A 24,292-nucleotide genomic window follows, 5' to 3' on the forward strand; every position below is an offset into this window, starting at 1 on the left:
TTAAATAAGCCACAGCTCATCATTGCTACTATCAAATTATATGAAAACAAAATTAGAAGACAAAACCACTAAATCAGGAATATAGTGAAGAAGAACGACTCGTGGGGATTTCAGTTGCATGAACTGCTGTTGTTCTTGCAGTGTTTTCCCACATGGATTTAATCTCAAATGTTATGAATTCCTCTATGATAGAGAGGAGGCATTTGCTTGCCTTTTTTTTTTTAATTCCATTTATGTCAATTGAGCCTTCAAAAAGAATGTATGATGCTCATTAAAAGCAGACCACAGTGCTATTTTCTTATTTTGGGCTGTGCTATATTTAATACACACTTAGAGGTATATTCCTGATGTCTTTTTTTAAAGAACCAAACATGAACAATGGTATAAATCTACCATCTAGTTAAGTGTCTGGCAATGCAGAAACTGCTGTTTGCAAGCTGTGTTACTATCTTGGCTCGAGGTAATGTAATATGTTGCAGCTATTGAGAGATGCCCCCCAAAAAAGTGAAAGCTCAATGTAAACATGGCCTGAAGCGCAGCCCAAACCCCTCCGTGGGGCTGGGTGCATTGGGCCAGCCCCTGCCAAGGTTTGAGGAAGCGAATGGTGTGGAATTCTTTGTTCAAATCCTTTAGCTCCTTAGAGTAAATAGGTTTATGGCTTACAAACGTTCATCTGAGTAAAAGTTACCCTTGTTGGAGGCAGCTTAAATGCGGTTTGGCCGACGTCCAGCACCGCTAATCCTGATCTCAGCGTGCTCCGGTGTGTCGGGCTGCCTTTGCACAGGTCCTGCTGCCCACTGGGGATGTCTCCTGCCCAAACAGCTCCTGGTGCTCATCCACCTCTCCGAGGGCAGCAGTAAAATGTCATGTGAACTATGAACTGCTGCTCCTTGGAATGTGTTCGTGTATAATCCTCCCAACATAAGCTGCGGGATTTGTTTTGCTTTAAGGTATGCGGGGGGGATAGTGAGGGTCAGCTATATCGAGGTGACCCAGTGAGACAACTGACCACTGAAATAAATGCAAACATAGGGAAAGCTTCAACTCATCTGTTCAAACTCCATCTGTTCTGAGCCAGCTCTGGTTAAGGCATGTGATCTGTTGATTGGAAATTCAAAATCAGGCTGAAAAAATGTCAAACCCTTAGACATGAAGGATGGCAGCACAAGCTATAATTAGTGATGATTTTTTTTTTTTTTTTAAACATATTGCTTCCTTGTCTTGTTTGGAACTGGGTAATTCATCTAGGGTGACTAAAACTGGAATTTGGAGACGTATAAACTGTGCCTGGTATGAACTGCATAAAGAATCATTTACAGAAGCACCAGCAAATCCTAGGAGAGTAGAAGAGGACTAACTGGGTGCTGGCAGTTCTGCACAGCTGGTTTTGGTTCAGTCAAGCTAGATTGCTTGGGATCAGCACCTTGGAAGCCTTTCTTCCATTGGCTTTGAATAGTACTTAAAATGCAGTAATCCCCTGCTGAGTCTGCTCAAAGCTTGAGCAGCAGTGCAAGTTCAGAATTAAAAAGCGTCTTTAAATAGTTAAAGGCTTGACTGGGCTTAGCCAAACCTTTCTCACAGAGTGGTCTAATGCAAGCACTTGGTCTCAAGGAGCAGGACATTCCATGTAAACACTGCTGTGATATACCACAACATGTTAGGTTGTTTAGAAATACAGTAAACATGTTAAAATAATGTTACAGCTTTGCACAAAGTTGTTTGTTTTCTTTTCAGTTTTTGTAGAGAGTTTCTCAAATGGAATGAGAACCATGTAGCTGAAGTTACAGTGATTCTTTATGTGAGCTCGGAGGCAGGTGGATGGACTTACAGGTCTGCCATTCATCATTATTCTGGCAAAATAACACTGGACATATGTACCTGTAAAATTGTCTCTGTTTGGAATTAGGCAGAGAGCTGTGCACCCATCTTGGCAGGGGAAAAGCTGAGGCTTCCCCTGGTGCCCTGATTCTTGCAGGGATCTATGTGGAGCCAAGTGGGAAGAGCTTCTTTGCAGACTGTTTGTGAGGGGCTCCTGTGGCCTGTTGTGGGGCTCCTTCGCTCCTGGTTTGAAAACTTGGACACGGACTCTTGCACAGGCAGGGCAGGCAGGAGAAACACTGTGACCACATTTCCTAACTCTGAGGGCAGAGGAGAGGCTGCTCATGCCCAGGACAGCTGCCTGCCCCTCAAAGCTCCAGCTGTAAAGGCTGAAGTCTGATGCAGTTGCAAGTAATTGAAAGTAGGGACTCTTCATGGAAAACCTGAACTATGAGCATCACTGTGACTCCACCTTTAATAACTTTAATGACATGTATGTCATAATGAAGAGTGGCATGTGCTGAACAAACATCTCCATAACCTCATTCATTAATAGTTGAATCTTTCAGAATCTAATATTATGTCTCAAAGTCAAGTAAACAGTACATTTTGGTGCAAACAGGCTGAGTTATGGAATTACTTACACTGGCTGATCATCACTTTGTGGGTGTGTATGTGTGACACAAAGGAGCAGACAGATGATGAAGTGGGCAGCACTGCTGACCTGACCAGAGTCCAAGGGCCATTTGGGCCTGAGCATCAGGGAGTGCAATATAAACACTGATCAGATGAAAATGATAATAGAAAATTGTGAATTAATTACATAGAATTGTGAAGAGGTAAGATATCCCTTCAGAAAGAAACTGACAGCCTCAGAGAGTGTATATAAACCACTTTCTCTGCCTTAGGGAAACAAAATTCCTGGTGTTAAGCTAGCAGAGGGAGGAAAATAGAAACAAGTGGGAATATTTAGAGTGAGGTTTCTCTTTCAGTTCCCTTGTGCTCTATTTTTGTTCTTGTACTGCACTTGAGAACCAGCAGCCACTGGGAGGCCGAGCATGTAGGTGCAGTCGATTGGCAACCCCTTGGCTCTGCTCCATGGGGCTGTTCTTGTTGGCAGCCCAGGTTTGGCTGAACACTGCTGTCCTCAGGGACCCCCCTCCTCTGCAGCTTTCATTCCTAATTTTCTTTGGCTTGTTTTGAGTTTTCACCATAATCTATGGAACACTGGAAAAATTATTAGCGAGTCCTGTTCTATTTTTGCCAGCCATTCTCTTTGAAATGGGTGGCCAGGTGAGAATGGGGTGAACTTGTCCATTCTGACCCAGATATTTCTGGTGTTAATTTAACTACAGTGAAAAAGTTCCCGTGCGAAGAGGTGATTGTTACTAAGCTTTGTAATTGTCACAATGGTGCTGAACATGTTTCTGAATCACTGTTTGATGTTTGATAGTGTAGGTGTCATGTTTGACAGGCCTGTGAGTGTTTGTGTGACGCTTCGCTGAGAGCGGGCGGGTACGGGTGAACTCTCATATCTGGAGAAGACTTGGTTTGCTGCTTGTCTTCAGTGGATTGACAGTGCCGAAACCCCAGTTCAACACACAAACTCTGGGGGCTTGGAGCCTCCCATGAACTCCATCAGAGCTGTGAAAGCAGCCCTTGGGTCAGTATTAGCTGTGTCGCCTGCTGGGCTCTGCACCACTGAGCAGAAAAGGGGCTCCTCGGTTTGGTGACTCTCAGCTCTCAGCTGGTGGTGAACCTCCAGGCACTGGATTAACTTCATGTGTTTGAAAGGTTTGTTCACAAAGTCACTCAGGGAAGACTTAAGTCATCAGAATGTACCATGCTTCTTTCATGAGCTTGAAAATATGTACATAAAATAGCCACATCTAACTGAAACCAGGCAGCAGAGTGACACTGCCCTATTTCTCCACCTTGCTCAGGAAAAAACCTAAAAATCATCAAGTTGATGTATTATTTAGGGTAATTGGAAAATTGAAATTTAGATTGAATTTAAATTCTGGTTTACTACAAGTGCCCTGCAGCACTTCTTACCTAATGAGCAGAACAAACTTCTGCTTTTTCCAAGTGCTGCCTAAACCACATTATTTCCTTAGGTAAAAACTTTGGCCAAGGTCTCCATAACGTGTGTATCCCAAACTAGATGCTAAAAAACTGATGCGTTTTTTGAGTCCTGCTTATGTTGGAAAGTGAAGCCACAGATTTAAACAGTTAACTATGGATGTGGATTTACAGTTCAGCTTTCGAGGACCTGGCCTTTGGCAGCTTCCAGAGTGGCACCTGTGCTCTTGAGGCCAAGAGCTCTGTGGTCTTGCAGCAGGGAGCTCAACTGGGTGGCTTTGAGCAGCACTGGTGATGACCTGCAGGGTGATGACCTGCAGGATGCTGCTGCCCCAGTCAGGGACTGACTGATCTGATTTGCTTCTGAGTGTGAATGGGCACAGGTTCCAGCCCCTTATTTTACAGCAGGCAAAATCAGGGTGGTTGTATTTGTGCCCAGCTGCCCGCATAAGTCTCGTCAGCGCTAATTTCAGCCATCCAATTTTAATTTGCTGTTGCATGTCTGCCAGAGCATTGCAGGAGGGTGGGAGGGAGGATATTTTCCCTGATGACTGCTGTTGACATTTGCAGAATAAAAGTGAAGTCAGGCAGTTGTTTGTTGGAGGTTTTGGTGCCTGTAGCAGTTCTGAGCCAGTTGGGATCGCCCAGTGCCTGTCACCCAGCAGGGACCTTCCCAGCTGCAGCATGGGGAAAATTGCTCAAGTTGTGTTGCTGTTGAACTTTGTTTTTTAGACCAGGGACGTCAGGGAAACCAAAATGATCAATCTTCCTGTACAATTCGGAGAAGCAAATGAGAAGGGATTGTATTCTTCTTTGCTGCCCCCACAAAAAAAGGAAATAATTCAGGAAATGTTCACATACACAAGCAGGCTCAGGGAAACAGTGACGTGGGAAGGGACTGATGGCATTGTGTACAGAAGGCATCTTGCAGCTTTGGTTTTCACTAATGACAGCTACTGCAGAAGCAAGGCAGAATTTGAGTTTACAGGGAGTGTGTGTGAAGGACGATGTTTCTTATTCTAGTGTATGCCTGAGGTAGGAGCATCAGAATGGTGTATTTGCTGGTGGCCCTGAATAGTACCTCTTCTCTGGCTGGATCCAGGCTCTGTATCTAACAGCAGTGAAAATAACTTCTTTCCTAGAAGGGTGGTCTTGGACTTGATTTTCATGAATAACCTGTGTTATTTCAGCAGTCTGCTGTGTGCCAGGACCCCAAACCATCACCACTGTGTGCAAGTGAATTGTGGGGACACCTCCCAGTGGGAAGTGGGGATTGAGGGGACAAAGAGAGTCTGGGTGAGCTGTGTTGGTAAGAACAGGAGCAGACAGAGAGCAAAGATGATGCCAGCAATAAGCATGAGCCAAGACTGGGGAAAAAAATGAGAGAGCTTTGAGAAAATTGCAACATAAAAGATGTAGCGGAAGTTCCTGTGGAGAGGAGGAGGTGAAGCGGAACAGGGGAAGAAGTGGGAGGAGGAGGAGGTGCTTCTGTGTGCAGTTAATAGCAATCCCAAAGAGAGTTTTAATTGGAAACCTATTATAATTATCCACGGTTTTCCTCCCATGCATTTCAGGAATGTGTGTGGCAGGTAGTTTTCCTTTTGGCTGGGTTACTGATGCAGAGGGCACTGGGTTTCCAGCCAAGTGGCAGATCCGTGTTTGTGTTTACCAGGCACTGAGCAAACACTTTAATAATGTCATTTGTCGTGGGAGATGACTCTGCAAACTGATTTCAGGTTTTTCTGTAGCAGACGGGGAATGCACTTTGATTCTGCCCTGTCTAAAGCTGCTCATTTTAACTGTTGAAGCATGAGCTGTTGTCACCTGGCAGGAAGACATTGACCCTAGTTGGTGCTAGAGGAGACCTTGACCTCGTTGGTATGACCCATGGAGGCTCCTTCTAAATCCCCTGGGGGACTTTCTAAGTAGGGAAGGGGGTGAATCTGCAGCTTGTACATTCTTTATGTCTGGAAGGATGAAAAGCAACCATGGAAGGTTCCTAAAATTTGTTTGAACTTAGTTGTCCTTTACCTCTTTGTGGGATGCCAGTGCCACGTGCTGGAGAGCTGCTTTGGATGCTGCTGCTCCTTCAGGCCTTCTCTGAGTGAGGCAGGCACCTTTTTGCTTGTTGGCAAGAAGGATTCATGTTATGGATGCACCTTTCAAATCCCTTTGGCAATTGAAAGCAGAACAAGTGGAAACCAGTGGCTACAATTTCAGTTAAAAGCAGCCACTTCCCACCTCACAAAAAAACCTTTGGCTGGTGAAAGCCTAGAAATTTGGAGATCAGTGAGGGGTTGAGTTAAAGGCAAGGCTTGAGAAGTGGGAGCTATGGAAGTTCCATAGTTTCTGCTGGAAGCACTGTCTCTGTTTTGTCAAATCACAGAAGAGTGTGGGTTGGAAACGTTCTTCACTGACCATCCCGTCCCACCCCCTGCCATGGGCCGGGAGACCTTCCAGGCAGCTCCAAGCTGTGTCCAGCCTGACCTTGGACGCTTCCAGGGATGGCACAGCCACAGCTTCTTTGGACAACCAGTGCCAGCACCTCACCATCTTCAGTCTAAAACATTTCTCCTCTGTGTCCAACCTAACCCTGGCCTGTTGCAGTTTAAACCAGTTGCCCCTTGCCTGGCATGACAGACCCTTGTAAAAAGCCTCTCTATGTCTTTCATGTAAGACCCTTTTGTACACTAAAAAGCTGCAGTAAGGTCTCCCTGGAGCCTGTTCTTCTCCAGGTTGTGCAACCCCAACGCCCTCAGCCTTTCCCTGTGGAAAGGTTTGGTTTTACTGTTTGGGTTTGTTTACCTTGTGAGCGCTAAACCCTTAATAAACAGCTCTTACCTGTCAAGAGGCTTCCTTGACTCTGTGCCATCAATTGATTTAAATCCCTTTGAAGGGAAGGTGCTGACAGGCTCCCCTTGCTGGCTGTGTGCCAGAACTGCTTCCTGATCATTCAAGGACCGGGAATGATAGAGGGAGATCTCTGTGTGTCCACGTTCATCCTCCCAGAGCATGGGTGAGGTTGGTGAGCCTTTGGGGCCAGCCTGGTGGGCTCTGGGAGCTGTCACGGCAACTTCTCCTGTCTCTGTGCAGAAAACATTGGAGTGAGGCTGAACACTTAGCCAAGTTTGACTTGTGTGCAGCTGGTGAACACTGATGTAAAAAGCCCCCAACTTTTTCTGTCTCTTCTTTTTCACTCGTAGGTTTATTCTTCAGCCTAAAGGAGTGATTCATAACCAGCTCTTAGAAAAACAGAGAATAGCGGAAGAGAAAATTAAGGAGTTAGAGGTAAGTTTTTTGGCAAGTGATGATGAAAGTAAAACATTAAAGGTCAGCGTGATGCTCTTTGATATGCCTCTTGTTTTTATCCTGTACTTTTCATGCTGAAGGATTGTAACTAGATGAAACAGAGTGCCTGTTACAAGTAACCTACAAGTAACTCAAGGCACTTGGTTCCTTTCCTAGATCTACAAACCAGTAGGGATTGATCCCTCCGTGTCCCAGAATGAAAACTGGGAGTGAGAGATTCAAATAAGATTAATAAGAGCAAGGTCTAAAACAAGCAAAAGGATGTTTGTGTGGTTATTTGCAGCAGATAAGTGATGTAAAATTTCGCCAGTGCTGTGGGTATTTAAAGATTACACTGGCTCAGAACAATTGCACAAATTCATGGAAGAGAAATCCATCGAGAATTACCAAATATGTAGAAATGGCATCCTGCTCAGGAAGTCTCAGAGCTAAAAATGTCTGGAGGGTGGGAAAGTATGAGGAGGAAGTACCGTATAGGCCTGCCCTGTCCTTACACTCTGCCCTTAAGCATCAGCTTAGGGCTGCTGTTGAAGAGTGGATCTGTGGGGAGATGGACCTTTGTTTTGACAGTGTGGTCAGAGCACTTCTGTGTTCTTGTGTTTATCTGGTTGGAGTATTCAAGGCAGAGAAGGATATCTAGGAAATGAAAAGTAATGTCTGCGCAAGTCCCAGTGTTCAAATGGGCTATCTGGTGAATCTTGACTATCTGCTTGTGGCTGCGTATACAGCTTACAGTTCTTCTGAGAAGAAGTGCAAAATGTACTTTTCCAAGGCTGTTAGTGTCTGTTTTTTTATAATTCTCCTAAAATATCATTAATACAAACCCCTGTTTCTTGGTCTTTGGGGAATGACAGAGAAAGCGAAGACCAAATTGTGTCAAGCTGCTTTGCCCATATGTTATTGTTCTGGAGAAAGTGATGTGAGACCGAATAAATAGGGACAAGCAGGAATAGGAAGTCTGTGGTCAAACCCACTCAGACCTGTGCATTTCCATATCTGTTGTCTCCTGCTTACACTAAAGCAGAAGTTGAGTCTGTATCTTTTTTAATCCCTTCTTAAGACTCAGCCTGCCTGAGGAGCTGTGGAGCAAGTCTATGCCCAGATGTTGTATTGCCTGTGCCAGACTCTAAGGGGATTTGTATTTCTGCCCATGAGAACTCTTTCTGCAGAGGTCAAACAAGTGCTCCATGGACAGGTTGTGTATCTGAGGGGGTGTGCAGGCAAGGCATAGTCATTTTTATGGTTATGTGGTAAAAGCAGTTGTATCCTTGCTCCTTTGGAGCCATCCCAGATACCAGTGGCTTTGTGCAAAGACAGCCCTGCAGCTGGGGCTGGAGGATTTCATGGCAGCTCCTCTGGGTTTGGGAGCAGGTGGAATGTGGCTCACAGCACCTCTGGGTTTGGGAGCAGGTGGAATGTGGCTCACAGCACCTCTGGGTTTGGGAGCAGGTGGAATGTGGCTGGCAGCCTGTTTATAAACTGCCCCTGGGGTCCCTTGCTGCCAGCTCCAGTGGGTTGTGGTCAGCTTCTTGGCTACTGTGCCCTTCAGCTGTGCCATCTGGGTTTCTTCCTGTTCCTGGTGGGGAATTATCTTACCTCCTGAACTTCCCGATCACTGAGTTCAGCAGAATGGGTGGAATTTCCCACAAATTATAACCTTTGCTGTTCTTATACAAAGCCTCAGAACTGGCTGCTTCACAGATGTGTTTTTCTGCTTTGTTGCTGAATCTCTGGTTATGGTCATTGAGTTGAAGTTTCCAGCAATTAGTGACTGTCTCAAAAGGTGGTTAGAGTGGAAAGGTGGTTGCCACATGGGCTGGTTTTTCTATTTAATTATGAATAGTAGGGCTCAGAATGCAAACAGATTCAAAGGTTTGTTTTAAAGTAAAAACTCAAGTCCATCTTTTAACTGATCTCCTTCCAGTTGGCTGTGACAGTTTTGTGAAGAGGTTTTCCTTAGGCCTGGGATTCCCCATGGAAGAGAACAAGCACTTAGGCTGACAACAGTTGGAAACTGAGATTTGAGGGGAAATACCTGAGACCGACTCAGCGAGCACTTAATCACAGGAGCAGGGGATTTTGCTGTCCTGAAAACAAGCTGTGACCGAAGCAGGAAAGAATGTGAAACTTTGTGACCTTGTGCTTCCACCACATCATTGTAAAATAAATATCAAACCAAGAAAGGTTAAACATCTCTCCATTCATTATTAAAACTGGAAGGATTGTAAAGCTTGGGTTTATATTTTACATTGTTAACTACCTTATGACTTAATTTCTCACTTTGCACAAGCTGAATCAGGCTGGTCAGAGCAATCCCCCAGTACCCTACACTGCGGCTGATCTCATTGCTCATATAGCTGAGCTTGAGGCAATTGTGCTTTGCTATGATGACATTATTGCCAAGGGATTGTGAAATGTGTATTTTTTGATACATGCCTGCATCTGAGAAATGCTCTCCCCTCTACCTTGGTGCTGTTTGCAGAGGAGTTTGCAGAGGAGGGCTGAATTCACTGCTGAGCTCTTCTGGAAATCCAGCCAGCTGCATAGCAAGGAGATCTCCAGCTGCCTGTTCCTGAAAATATGTTTTTAATTTGCTTCAGAGGTGTGAGGTGGTTTTGCTGACATTCCCAGCTGCCAGTGAACTTTGAAAACTGAGGAGTTTTGTCCCTTTTCTCCCTCTGACACTCTCCACTGCAGTACATGATGGCAGTCATTCCCTTGCCCTCGCTTCCCTCTCATGGGTTTCTCCACTGTTGAAGCAGTGCATTCATTGTGTTTTTGAAGGCAGCATCACAAAATTGGTGGGGTACTGCTGATTTGGCCTCCTTGCAGCAAGGACAGTCAGACCTGTCCTTGTGAAGGGCTGGGAAAGTAAAGGCTTGGCTGGGACACGCATTATGCTTGTGAGAGGAGCTGTGTTCTGAAATCACTGAAGGGTCTGGGCGTGGATAAGGGGACAGTTAGTTGTTCTGCAGAATTTATTTGAGGAAAACCAAAGGTAGCTTTACCCTGCTTGTTAAAGCTGTGTGTGGATGTGAATATATCCAAGTATATATATATCACAGAATGGTTTTGGTTGGAAAGATTTGGATGACTTTAAAGATCATCTCACTCCACTCCTCTGCCATGGGCAGGGACACCTTCCACCAGAGCAGGTTGCTCCAGGTATGGAGCAGCCACAGCTTCTCTGAGCTACCCATGCCAGGGCCTCACCACCCTCAATTAGTGAAGAATTTCTTTCTAATTTCCCATCTAAATTTCCCCTCTTTCAGTTTGAACCCATTGATCCTTGTCCTGGCACTCCAGTTCCTGATGGAGAGTATCTCTCTGACTTCCCTGTAGGCCCCTTCAGGTCCTGGAAGGTGCTATGAGGTTTCCACACAACCTTCTCCTCTCCAGGCTGAACAGCCCCAATGTTCTCAGCCTGTCAACTGCATAGGCACCTGTGTGGCATTCTGAACTTCACAACTTGTATCTAATCCTTTGGAATCCAAACACACTCCCCAGGCTTGCTGGCACAATAGCTGTGCCTGCTGGCAGGCTGTGCCAGTGGGGTTACCCGAACCTCCAGAGATTGGTGCCCTCAGCTCCCTCACACCGATATGGGACACGTCCTGCTTAGCAGGAGCCATTGGATTTTTCCAGTCCTGATACTATCAAATTCTTGTTGTGTTTCACGGTACAAGGGGTATGTGTTAAATCTATTTTGAAAGCATTCTAAAGGGATGAGCACAGACTCTTTTTAGCTCAGCAATGTTTGTGCAGTATTAGGAGAAAAACCAAGTAATGTTTTTCTTCCCTTGTTTTTAAGGAAACATGATATGTGAGGGGTGGAACAATGCTTTGTTTCAGGAAATGTTATCCGTTTCCATTGTAGGGCTAGATGGATTCTGTTTTTAAATGTGGCATTTTAAAAAGAACAAACTCTATGATGTTATAAAGACATGGAAAATTGATTCTTCATTAGGGGTGGAGAAAGTGATTATCACTGTGTGCTTTCTCTGATAATATCTGATAGTCCCCTTCTCTCCTGCTATATTCAGCTTGTTTAGTTGTCAGGCGTTGTCAGACTAAATTGCTAAAAATAACAAATAAGGGGGAGGCTCTGCTGGGCAGCTCCGTCTGCTGTGTGCCACTGAATTTAGCTCCTTCGGGAAAAGGGCAAAAGCAACCTGCAGCTTTCTGGGTGAATTGGATTTTGTTTTTAAACTCTGACCACAGTGTAGCTGTGTGCTTGTTTCCCAGGCAATTCTTTCACATGCCTGTGGGGGACTGAAAGTTTACTGCTGCTGAGATAAAGGGTCAGTTGGTTTCTTCTCTGGCTGCCTGGAGTAGAAAATATAATCAAGAAAGCTGTACCTAAAGGCTTGATTTCTAATTCAGAAATCCTTCATGCGAGCCCTAAAACACCATGTCCAATTTCCCTATCCCATGCAGAAAATGTCTTTGCTCTCCTTCCTGGTGGAAGGAGGAATGCTGTGCTCTCAAACACTGCTGTGCTCCATGTTTAAAGCCTCAGGTGGTGTTTGCAAAGGTGATGAAGTTACACAGTGACTGCACTGAAATGCCTTAAGGTGACCATTGACTTCTTCCCTCAGCACAGTCTTGCTCGTACTGCGGCTTCCATTTCTCTAATCTTCTTTTCTGGGAGCCTTAAAATGGCTTTTCTGCAGCCCTGAGGTGGAGTGGTGGTGTTCCCCCCGCCACGAGTTGGCTCTGACAGTTGCCACGGCAGTGTTTTCTTCCCCTGTGGGAACAAAGATTTTGGCAGGTGAGGTGTGGCTGGGGAGAAGCTCTGGAGCCTGAGGCAGGTATGGCTGGGATGGACCTGCTCGGTGTGGCCCCAGCCTCTGATGTGCTCTGGTGGCAACTCTCCTTCATTTTTTATTACTGAAACTCTCAGCGTGGAGGCCAATTCTGTGGGTGGCTTTAACGATGTGAAAACAAGTCTCTTGAGATTTGTGGTGCTCTTTGCAGACCACGAAGGGCTCATCAGAAGGTACCAATTGTTAGGCTGTTCCCAAGTTAGACCAGTTTCTTCCAGGGATTTACAGTGCAGAAGTTCTCATTGCACGGTTTGCTTGGGGTAGGCCAGTGCCCAGGAATGCGTAGTGGGCTTTTTAACTAAACGGGGGGAAATAAGGAATGCTCCTGTTTGCTTTGGAGAGGGGAAGCCTCAAGAATAACTCTCTGTGCATTAGCCTGGAGCAGATTCTACTTTGGATGAAGGTGTTGTTCCCTCATTCCATTGCTGCCATGTGCGCACGTACCGGGGCGGGATTTTAAACACACGTTGCCACTGAAGTTGCCCCTTGTTTCCCCCTGTGTCCATAGGCAAGGTCAGTCCCTCTGCTTGCTGTAGAAGGAGGCAGGACACCTAATGTGGGGACAGGTGGAATACGGAAGCGCCTTTACCCTGTAGGATTAGTATTTGGGCTTATGTGGACGTTTTAGGAGGAAGCTATGGGATCTCTACAAGTGATGGATGTTAGGGTGAAGATGAGCTGCAGAGTCTCAACAGACCCTTGGTGGGGACCAGGCCAGGCAATACCCAGCATTCTGCATGGCTTTGGGTGTCAGAGGCAGCTGTAGATGTCTGGGCAGGTCCTTCTGGACACATCTGGACTTGGTGACGTTCCTGGGAAATGTGTTTCATCTTGACTCCCTTGGCTGGTGTCATGTCATGTCTGAGTCTGTGCCCTCGCTGAGGGTTGCTCCTGTGTTTCAGGCTGCAAAACTGCAGGCTTAGCTTGCTTTTTGAGGACATGGGTGGTCCAGCTGCCTGCCTGTCAGCTGTGGAGCATCTACAGGCACTCCCTTGGGATGGCAGAGCACAGCCTGCATGGGCAGAGCTGTTACCAGTGGGCTGCCCTCCATGAGAGCCTTGTTTTGAAGAAGGGAGTAGCCAAAGCTCAGGTTTTTTCCCTATAGGTCTGGCTGTCTTACAGGGAGGAGAATCTGTGTTCTCATTCCTGAGTTTTGAAATGAAGGATACTCTGAGCAATGAGAAAAATAGGCTTCAAAATGACAAAGCATTGAGGAGGTTGAGAGTGTAATGGATGCAGAGCTAACACTACTAGCACAAAATCCTGCTTTGTGGAGAGGCCCTCTGACATTGGACTGGGGCCACACAATTTAAGGTAAATACTGGAGGAATTGGAGCATAGCTAATGCTGCTCTATTTCTTTCTGTTCCCTAAACTGACTCTGCTGATGGTTACATGAAGAACAGGCTTTCACAGCTGTGAGGAATCATTCACTTCACTTGGATTTTAATGTTCAGAGCCTCAAGGTCCGTCTTGTTTGTCAGAAATGAGGGTGGCCAAAGGATTGGATTCTTACAGCTGAACTTCATGGGTGTTTCTCTGTTGTGTGACTGTCACCTCTCATCACAGACAGATGGAAATCAGCTGTGTGCAGCCAGCACCTTGCAGATTTTAAAGGCAGCAAGTGCCTCAGTATCTGCAGGGAAGGAGGTGGACCTGTTTAAAAGTTGGCTCTTAGTCCATTGTTAAATTTGTTAGATAAAGATCAAATAACAGTATGTTCTGCTTTGAAAATTGTGTAAGAAGCTTGTCATGTGTTAAATAGTGCACAAGTCACTGGTTGCAAAACACGATGTTGGAATCTTAGAGGCTCAGGGAAAAGAAAATCTCACATTTCAAAGGGGAAAGGGGATTCCCAGCTCTCTAGAGGGGTCATCTGCCACCTTAGGCCTGGGATGGCTTTTAAAAACTAATGTCTCACCACGTTTTTATGAAGAATGGTTGTGGGTAATGTTGATTTGAGTGCAATGACGTGTATTTATATCATCACATGTGTATGGGTATGCAGTGGCAAGGCTGGATCTCTCATTTGGAGCAATCATTCACTGTTACAAGTTTTCAAACTCTCATATTTTTGCAAGCAGTTGTTTAATTAGTAATTCTTTGTTAGTCTTCCCTGTACTGCAGACTGCAAAGTAAGCACACAAACCAGCTGAGAGGGCACAGGCTTTATGAAGGAAGAACTGGAATTTGATGACTTTGCTTTCACTGTTCATACCTTTATTTTCAGGTTGATAATTGTAGATTTTAAAGGCAAGAGAATAGTTAACATGGGTGTTATTTGCTTCCTTTTAAGTCCTTTAGAGGCTAGTTATAGACATGCTTTCAAAATAAAGGCATCTCAGAACTTGTTTGAGGTTTTTTGGGAGGGAGGGGATCACTCTTGATTGAAAAAACCCCAACAACCTAACAGAGAAAACTTTTCAAGCAACTCTTGCCAGTACACTCATGTTCCTTTGTAATTCAGAGGAAACTGGAGCACATTATGCAGTAATAAAACCCCACTTCTGCTGCTGTATCTAAATGGTTTTGTCCATCCAGGAACCTACATTTAGTTGTCTGAGCCTGAAAACATAGCATGTTTCCTCTGATTAGCATGAAGCTGCCTTTATGGTTACACTGAAATAATTTTAACACCAAGTTGGTTGATAAGTCTGTCATTTTAGAGCAGAGAGGGTCTGATTCATTGTCAAAGCTCTCCTTTGTGCTTATGGCTGCAGAAGTATCCAAAGCAACGAGCTGAGCTGAATGTGGGTCCCTCTCCAAATTCCTCCTTGCATGAGTAATAATTAGTCACAAACTGCACTGCTGTCCTTGCCTTAGTCACCAGGCCCCTGCAGTGGCTCCTGGCTGCCTTTGTGCCAGGCAGCTCTGGAGAGGGGGATTATCTGTGCCCGATAAACTTCCACCCTGCTTCCATCTCCTCCTGCATCTCGCCTGGGGAGAACAGGAAACGATTATTTGGAAAGCGTGCTGCTGCCTGTTGGAGCCCTGAGCCAGCCCTGAGTCAGCTGTACAAAGCCACACCTTGCTCCCAGGTATGCAAGGCAGTCCTCACGTCACGCTTCCTGCTGTCCCCACTGCCTGGGTCACCCCCTGCCCTGTCCCTGGTGCCTTGGTGGTGGCATGTAGCTGCTCTGAGTTCAGGGCTGTCTGAACTGGGGGGGGATGCTGCCTAGTTGGGAGCTGACACCATCTTTTTGTTGCTGATTTGTTTTTGAAATATATGGAAATGATTTTTCTTTTAAAGTGGCTTTGTTTGGCCAGGACTGCAAGAGCTGAAAGGTGTGGTACGGTTTTGCAAAAGTCCTACTGCCAGGAGGAATCCCGATGAGCCACACCAGCTCTACAGGACCACAGAAACTGAGGCACTGGGTTAGGGAACTTACCACATTTTGCAAGAGGCAGTTTGGTGAGGGACGCTTCCGCCAAAACAGATCGTGGGGTTTTTCAGGATCTGTGTGAGTTTCCCCTCCCCAAGTTCTCTGTTTGACCTGACTCTGCTGTCATAACCTGGTGAGGGCACAGTATCTGACCTGGAGCAATGTACTCCTGGAAACTGCTCTAACTGAGGAATCGTGCCAGTTGTATCCCTAAAGGAATCCTTTGAGTTGATAATACATTTCTGCTGCCACCTACTGAAAGGTTGACATCGAGCTGCTTTTGTAGTAGTTCACATCAGGCTAGGGTGCAGGAGTTCACTGGAATAATCTGTCATTTCCCACTCACCAAGAGCAACTATCTCCATCTCTGCTGGAAGCTGTGCTGTGACTCAGACAGTGGGTCCATGTGAAGTGCTGCTGCCACGAGGCTGGGGTTAGGCAGAAAGGCTGGCAGGCAGCCTGGCCTTACCTTGCCCCTTCTTCTCTTGAAGGCACCAAGTATGGAAGTTAATGGGGGCTTTTCCAGCTTAGATTTTTCAGAGTATGTTCCTCGAGGTGCTTCTGTAAGGATGGGGGAAGCCCAGCTGGTTGTGCTGTGGTAGGATCAGTACATGATGATGGTGCATTTCCACCAGCAGCTCTTTAGGCAGGTGCTTCTAAGGGTTCTCTTGAGTTGGCAAATGTAGTTGTATGCTTGATGTTTTCTCTTCTACACTCTAACCCAGGTAGTTCTGAAGTGACTGTGGGTCCCCGTTACCTTGTGGAAGGAAGAGATGAGGAAAAACAGCAGGGTCTGAATCATCACTTCTCCTCTTGATATATGGCATCACACTTCTGTCAGCAGCTGGCGTCAGAAACCAGCTGGGCTCCTTTCCTATTCCAGGCCATTCATTCTTGAGCAAACTCTGGGCAACTTCCTGAGGCAATAACTGCTTGGAAAGTCTTGGAGTGTATCTAAATATTTGGTGGTTGCTGTAGAGTGGTAATTCCCAGTGTGTACATGTGCCAGTGTTGAACTGGGTGAGGACCAGTGCTGGGTGGACCCACCAGGGCGTAGGGCTGCCTGCAGACCAACCCCACCCCATTGCTGGTGTCCACTACTTTGGCTTCTCATGGAGCAGGAGCAGCTGGTGCTGTTCAGCAGGTCCACCTGCTTCCTGTTCAGGGGTTCCAAGTGAAATCCCGTTAAACAGAGCACATGTCCTCAGCACATCATCATCCATGAGCTTAGTCTGAATGTTTGCCTTGCCCAGGCTGTGCCTGCCAGGGCTTGGAGGGCTGCTCTCCACAGGGAGTTTGGGCACTGCCAACCCCTGAACAGCAGTGGCTGCCCCAGCAGTGAGGGCAGCTCAGGCTGCTGCTGTCTGGCCCCCAGTGCACAGGCAGCACAGTTTGCCATCCTCCCAAGCAAGATCCTTCTCCAGTCAACCACGTGCTCCCAACTCCAGCTCAGGATCTAGCTCACTTTCCCACAGAGCCCTCAGGGAATGCCAGAAATGGTTTGAGGGGAGGTTGGGGGATACAGAAGCTCTTGGCTAGCCACAGGTTTACTGAGGTGTCACAAGATGAGTTGTCTCAGGGCTCCTGTTTGAGGCACTGCATCATGCCTGAAGACTGCAGCATTCCTCAACAGAAGCCTTCTGAGTGTGAGAGTGGGATGCCAGAATCTGGTGGCTGGTAGCCAAGCATGCTGAGAGCCATGGGAAAGGAGGTATTTTCTGGGAAGGACCTGCCAGCTTGTTTTGTCCTCACAAGTTGAGTGTAAAACAAGTTTATAGAAAAACAGTTTAAAAAACCAAAAAAGAACAGGCTGAAATGAATAGGCATGTTCCAATACTAGATCCTTAAATATCCATGGAAACATTTTTGTTTGGGCTTAAGCAAATCTGTGTTTGCAGGTCAGAGGTTGGAGCTTTCTTTCATTTGCAGAGGTGACGTGAGAGGAGTGGAATTTGAAGAGCAAAAGTTGATGTTGAATGATAAACCATGACTTGACACAGGAAACTCACCTGTGAGGGGGAGGGTATGGCAGCATGGATGGGCAGGGCTGCCGTGTCTGTTCCCTGTGGGAGCAGAGGGCAGTTTGGGCTCTTGGCAGTGCTGAGAATGCTGTGTCCTGTTCACTGAACCACGGGCTCCAGCCAAGCCCTGCCACATGCAGGGCTGGTGGCGGCCAACCCGCTCTCCCTGAGGGCAGAGGAGTCTGAATCACAGTGCTAGGGGGAAGACAGTGCTTTGATCATCAAAAGCCCATCCAAGAAAAGCTGATTAATAGTTTTTTCTTGCTGTGGAATCTGTGGATGCTGGCTCTTTAATCTGCCAGGAATGCCAGGTCCGGGTGCGTCATCTGGAGAAGCTCCGGCCTCTGCAGCAGCGTGATGCAATGGGAGTGGAGGTGGGAGCCTGGAGCAGGAGGTGACTTCCCGTGTCAAAAGGCCACGGGCCACTTCTGTTAACCACAGCTCCTTTTCTTCTTCAGGGTGTGAGCTGTAATTGTATTTGCATTCAATCTAGTCTTTCCACAGCTGCTGCCAAAAGCAAACAGTGTGGAGCTGGTCAGGGAGCAGGCACTGCTTGTGATGGGGAGTGAAGGGCAGGGGAGAGCCCAGGAACAGGGTGGTGCCAGGGGTGAGTCCTGTGATGTTGTTTGGCTGCAGCCACCCGTGCCAGGGCACAGGCTGGCCACGCCAGCACACCTTGGCCAGGAGTGTGCACAGTGAGGGCTGGCTCGTGGTGCTGCCTCTGGCTGGGGCTGGCCAAGCTGGTGCTTCCAGGAATCTGCACTTCCTCTGCCAGCAAACACAGAGGCAGCTGGGGCTGATGGAGCCCCCAAAGCCATTGCCTGTACCCCCCAAAGCCATTGCCTGCAGCCCCAAAGCCATTTGGTGCCTGGGAATGTGTTGGCATTGCATCCCACCAGGCCCAGTGCATATCAGTGCCCTGCCCTCCCTTCTCCTCCTCACAGGCAGGGCTGGGGCTGGTGGTGCCTTCCCTGCCAGGCCCTGCAGCTCTGTCTGTGGAGCTGTCAGCTGGACAGCCACCATTCCTCCTGGGAAGGGTTCCTGGGAGATGGATGTGTGTTGCCTGTTGGATGGAGCTGTGTGAGTGGTCAGTCCCATTTTTGGCTGCACCTCCACCTATGGGAGATGGTGTTTCTAGTCCATGTAGCTGTACTGAACCACACACAAGTGCACCCCTTGCCCCACACACCTTTTTTGGGAAGGCTGCAGGAAGCCTTGGAGGTGGAGAAGGCTTCTGAGAGGTGGCAGTGGAAAATATGGGCCAGGTTGGTGATACATCTATACTTAGGGGTAGGAGAGGTACAAAGTCCAGTTTCTGACCTTCCAGGATGTGCTGGGATTGGCTCTGCTGCCCAGGGAGGGATCTTCTTGCCCTCCATCCTGGTGCCAGACAACTATTAGCATGGCAATTCTGTTTCCAGAAAGCAGATTTAGGTGAGAACACTTCCTTTGGGGCTAGTTTTGAGACAGATCATCAGGGCTGTGGTTTGTCTTGTTCCCAAGCGTTGCAGCCCTTCCTGCCTGGCAAAGGAACTGGTGTTGGGAGTGGTATTTGCCTAAAGGAATTAGGAAACCAGGCTGGGAGGCATTGGCTGCACTGGATTTTGGGGGGTTTGTACCCTGTCAGTGTTCTGCAGGTGGCCAGACCTCGCTGAGCTGTGGCAGTGGCCATGTGTCCCAGTGCAGGTGGCAGAACCCTTTCTGTAGGGGGCAGAAGGGGCATCAGGGGGCTGTGAGCACAGAGGAGAAAGTGCATGAGAACTGATGGGTGGCCTGTGGCAGGAAGAAGTGAGGATGAGCATGTCCTGGGCTGGAGCAGGTCAGCTGGCTCAGTTTTAGAGTGTATGTGAAGTGTGCTGTCCACCTGGAAACCTGTAGCTGCAAATCCTGCTACCTTCCCACAGACCCTCTTCCATGCAGCCTCCAGCTCCCCTTCCTGACTCTGGGCGGGGAGAAGCTCCTCCAGTGTGACGGGACCTGCAGCCCTGGGTCTTCCCTTCCTGTGTGAGTGAACTGTGCCTGGGTCATGGGAACTCACTGGCCTTTTCCTGGGAGCAGCGGGGGCTGGCAGGGCCTGGCAGTGTTGGTCAGAGGCTGTTCCTCTGAAATAAGCTTTCAGTAACACCCCACAAGAGAGTTTTGTAAAATAATTCTCTAGCAAGTGGCTGTGGGAGTTGTGAACCAGAAAAAGGAACCGGCCCCTTGCTGCAGTTGCAGCCCTTGGCTGACACACCAGCTGCTTCCTGTGGTGTCCTCCCGGTTTCCTTGTCACTGCCTTGCCACACTCCTGGCGAGACTGCAGGGGGACAGCAGCACAGCAGGGTCACTGCCCAGCCTCCTGTGGAGCCTGGCCCTGCCTGTCAGCCGGAAGCTGGGGCTTTTCTGGAGCTCAGTGTCATGTGGCAACTTCCCCCTGATGTCTTCTCAAAGCCAGTCTCCTTTCTCTGTTCTTCCCTGGAGCTCTGTGGCTTGGGCCCCCACATCTGGGGCTGGTTTGGGCCCCCACCTTTACCTGTCCGGGCCCACAGGAGCTGGGAGAGGGTGGGAGCAGTTTAGGGCACTGGTGTGGTGAGTGAGTGAGTAGGAACTCTGAGTCAGCAGGTCATGCAGCCACCAAAGCCAGTGGTGCAGGGCCAGTGTGCTGCCGTGTCCCCTTGGGCTGCTGCCATGTCCCCTTGAGCTGCTGCTGTGTCCCCTTGGACTCCTGACTGTGAGCACCGGGGCTACAGCTGTAGAAGTGAAACCTGAGGCTTCAGAGCAGCAGCCACCTTTGGTTTCATGAGGGACCAAAACCAGCAGCGGTTTTGACTTTGCCCTGGGAATTCCCACAGGCTGCACTTGCCATAGCTCAGGTAGCAGAGCAGCAAACACATTTTCCCAGGGAAATGCATCAGCTCAGTGGGTGCTGAGGTGAAGCCCAGCTGGCCCAGGCCAGGGGCTCAGAGGACATAGGGTTAACTTGGGCTGTGAGCTGGAAGCTGGAGGTGGGTTGGGGATGCAGGGTGGTGTTCAGGGAACAGATACCACCAGCCTGGCAGGTCTGGCTGGACCGGAACAGCCTCCAGCATGACTTCAGAGCTGTGCTGTCGTGTCTCCGGGCTCTGTGTGAGTGGGCAGAGCGTGTGTCAGCCGCTCGCTCGGCGCTGTTCCCGGGAGAGACGGAGTTTCCTGTCTAGACCCCGGTAATCGCAGTGAGGAGGGGTTTGTACACACGCTCCTGCTCCTCCTCCCGTGATTACCGAAGCAGAGCCCGGGCTGCAGTTCCCCCTTCCTGGGGAACAAACACCTCGCTCCTGCCACGTGTCTCGGAAAATGTGGCGCCGGTCTGCTCCTGGCTCGCCTGTGCTCAGGGCTGTGGGCTGGAGGGGGAGCCAGCCCCTGTGCCGGCTGGACTGCCTGGCTGCAGGACAGCTTGGGGAGTTTGCAGCCCCCTGGCTGAGGTGCAGGGCTCCCCTTGATACTCAAAGGATGCTCCTGGAGCCCAGAGATGGGACTTCCTGGAAACTGCTTCTGGGAGGGAGTAGAAGCACTGGGACCAGCCCAGAGTCTTGTGCCTCAAAAGTCAGGTAACCAAGGAGACCCACTGAGGGAAAGAAAAGTTCCCTGAATACTGCCCTACCTGGGACTGCAGGTGCTGCCTGAATGCAGAAAGGGCCTTAAACCCAGGCCCTTTGCCATGGGGAGGGCAGAGCATGTCACTGTGCAAGGGTGAGCACTGTGGGTCCACATGTGGGCCATGTGGGTGCTCCTCTGCTCTGTCAGGGTCCCTAGTCCTCATGGAAGTGGGGCCCACACGGGCACCAGCAAGGCTTCCTGAGATGTCTGAAATTCTCTTGGGCTCTCCCAGTCCTGCTGGACAGCGTGCCTATGGAGAGCTGCTCTCTGGAGCTGTCTCCTGCTGCCTGGTGGGAGTAGGAGACGGGCTGGGGAGAGGACAGGACCATTTCATGCACTAATTTAATGGTGTTAAGAAAAAGCCTTAAAAAGTTATTTGTTGTTTTTTTTTGTTTGTTTGTTTTGTTTTGTTTTTGTTTTTGTTTTTTTAAGTTGACTCTAGAAGTCAGCTCAACTGCTGCCACTCTCCTCCAGTCAGCAGACTGAGGTGGAGCTTGGAGCCACAAGGGTTTTTTGGGCCTGTCTCCTCTTGCTGCCCTCAGAGTCAGTTCCCTGTGTGTGAAATCCCTCGACGTCTGTGCGGGCAGCATGGGGACAGTGCGGCGGTGACAGAGTCCTGCTCCTGTGTCACTGAGTCACTGGCAGTGGGAACCTGTGGCTGCTCTTCTTCTCCCTGTGGTTTCCTCAAAAGCAGTTCCTGTTAAGCGAAAGGGACCCCACGTGCCTGGGGACCATGGAGAGGGACAAGGAACCCTGGGCCATAACCCTGGCCCCTGGCTGTCACGAGCAGCTTTCAGTGTTTAAACAAACCCTAGAGCCTTTAGCAGCAGGGCTCGTAGCGATGTCCCCATGGCAGGGACATTCCAGCTGAGTGTGCAGCTGTGCCACAGCAAAGGGACCGAGGGGCAGTGGTGGCAGCAGGACTGCTCTACAGGCTAATGGATTTTCAGCATTGCAAGCCCCATGGGCTTACAGAAGTCAGGGTGAGGCTCTCAGGGCAACATCAGTCCTTGCCCTTCGCCTGTCCTTGGTTTGAGTGGGCTTTGGGGGCCACTGCTGCAGTACTGGGTTCCTGGCACTGGGGAGGTGACTGGTAGAGCCTCTGGCAGGATGCTCTGGGCAGAGGCCTGGACTGCTGGAATTCAACACATTTAATTCCTGCCAGTGCGGGCATGGCCCGAGCAGGGCTCTACATGGGCAGCACGGGAGCCTGTGCTCACAGCAACACCGAGGAGACTGTTGTGTCTGTTGTTTGGAAACCCAGAGAAAATAGTCAAAAGAGCCAAGTGCTGATTTTCCAGCCACAGAGGAGCACCCAGACTAGCAGGAAAAAACGCTGCATGCTGAATTCCTATCTTGGGATGCATGGCTTGGGGCTGCTTCCCTGCCAAGCCCAGCCTAATTATAGATGATTAAGGAACCACGCATTTGATGACGATGCCAGGGAATTGCTGATAGAAAGGTGGATATAGGGTTAGAAAATGGCCCAGCTGGGAAAAAGAACCTTTTGTGCCCAAGGAGAGGGCTTTGCTCTGTATCCATAAGGAGGCCTTGGCATGTCAGCCTCTTTCTAGACTCCAAGAATTATAGGATCTGATTTGACTTCCTTCCTTGCTGAGGTTCGTGGCTCCCATTTTTTGCAGTGTCACTGTTGCAACAACCCCAGCAGCTCTGAGAAGGTTTCAGGGGGAACAAAATTCAATTTGTGTAAACATTGCCGTGCCCCTGTGCCTCTGGGAATTTGTAATTGCTGTCCCCACCTGGGACACCTACAGTGTGGTGGGTGCCCCTGGCAGCACCCACAGCTCTGCCTGGGTGGCTTTGTGCCCTGGCACCCAGGTTTGTGCTGGCAGGGCTGGGGGGATCCTGACTTTCCTCTGGTTTGTGCCTTGCAGCAGAAGAAGTCGTACCTGGAGCGGAGTGTGAAGGAAGCAGAAGACAATATCCGGGAGATGCTGATGGCCCGCAGGGCTCAGTAGTGGCACCCCTGGCTGCTCTGGCTGAGCCCCACTGCCTGACCCTCCCACCCCACCTTAATAAAACACTGCTGTGGCACACAGCACAGCTCTGCTCTCCCTGCATGGGTGTGATGGACAAATGGGGTGGTGGAGGGAGTTGGGGTGAGGGGCCTGCAGGGCATCCCTGCTGTACCCTCATCCTGAGGAGACCCACGGCCAGGTGCCTGGTGTGGGCACTGGGGAACGTCCTGCTGGGGACGGGTGCTGGGGGAACAGGGAGATGGGCAGGGCTGGCACAGACACAACCACGGACACAGGCACAGACATGGGCATGGGAACCGGCTCAGGCCCAGACAGCCTGTGCTGGGTGGTCATTGCCACTGCTCCGGGTCATTCCAGCTTTCCTGGGTCATTCCTGCTGCCCTGGGTCATTCTTGCTGTCCCCCTCCATTCCCGCTGTCCCAGGCCATTCCCGTTTTCCCCCTCCATTCCCGCTGTTCTGTTCCATTCCCGCTGTCCCGCTCCATTCCCGTTTTCCCGCTCCATTCCCGCTGTCCCGCTCCATTCCCGCCGTCCCAGCAGAGCGGGCGGTGCGCGGCCGGACATCGCCACCGTGTGGCCGTTTTGGGCAGCGCACGGCCCGGCCCCGCCGCTCTCCCCAGCGCCTTCCAGCGGCTCCCGGGATCCCGGAGTTTGCAGGGCCCGTTACCGCCCCCCGGTGCTGTCACCCCATGGGCACACGGCTGCTCTCACACTCTGGGCTGGCCCTTCGCTGCCCCCAGGCTCCCACTCCACTTCCTTCTCACGGAGGGCGACCCAGGAACTCCACTCCTGATTCCTGACAGCTGCCAGAGAAGTGACCGTGACAGGGAAGGCGACAGTGCTCATTCCCGGGCGGGGACCTCTGGGAAAAAGGCCACAGACCCGAGCTTAGGGCTGCAGAGGGGCAGCCCCCAGATGAAGGCTCCTGGGAATTGCAAGAGACTCTCATCCACCCCAAACACATGAGCTTGCCCCAGACCAGAGCCCCAAAGTGCACTGCTGAGCCCACAGTGGAGCTGTATAGAGCCCCGAGGCTGCACAACCAAGGGACAGGAGTGCAATGCCCTTTCAAACAGGGCAAGATCCCTGGGTGATCTCCAGGCAATGCCATGTCAGTGTCTGTCAGGACACCAGGGTGGGCTTTGCTCCCAAGGCTGGGGGAGCAGCAGGGTGGGACACACCCCCATGGAAGTAGCAGTAGGTTTTCCCCACTGTTCTGCAGACAAAAGCTTTTTATCC

At 49.4% G+C, this 24,292-nt stretch overlaps 1 protein-coding gene across 1 annotated transcript in view; it reads left to right on the forward strand.

Annotated features, from left to right (window-relative positions):
• Window positions 1-23,112, forward strand: part of PFDN1 (prefoldin subunit 1) — a 31,423-nt gene extending 8,311 nt beyond the window's left edge. Inside the window, exons 3-4 of the mRNA XM_083871993.1 lie at window positions 7,104-7,188; window positions 22,949-23,112. Of these exons, the coding sequence (XP_083728119.1) occupies window positions 7,104-7,188; window positions 22,949-23,032 (169 nt within the window). The 3' untranslated portion in view covers window positions 23,033-23,112. The remainder of the gene's footprint in view (window positions 1-7,103; window positions 7,189-22,948) is intronic.
• The last annotated feature ends 1,180 nt before the right edge of the window (window positions 23,113-24,292 follow it).

This window comes from Zosterops lateralis (assembly GCF_965231275.1).
Source record: "Zosterops lateralis genome assembly, chromosome: 14".
Lineage (NCBI taxonomy): Eukaryota > Metazoa > Chordata > Aves > Passeriformes > Zosteropidae > Zosterops > Zosterops lateralis.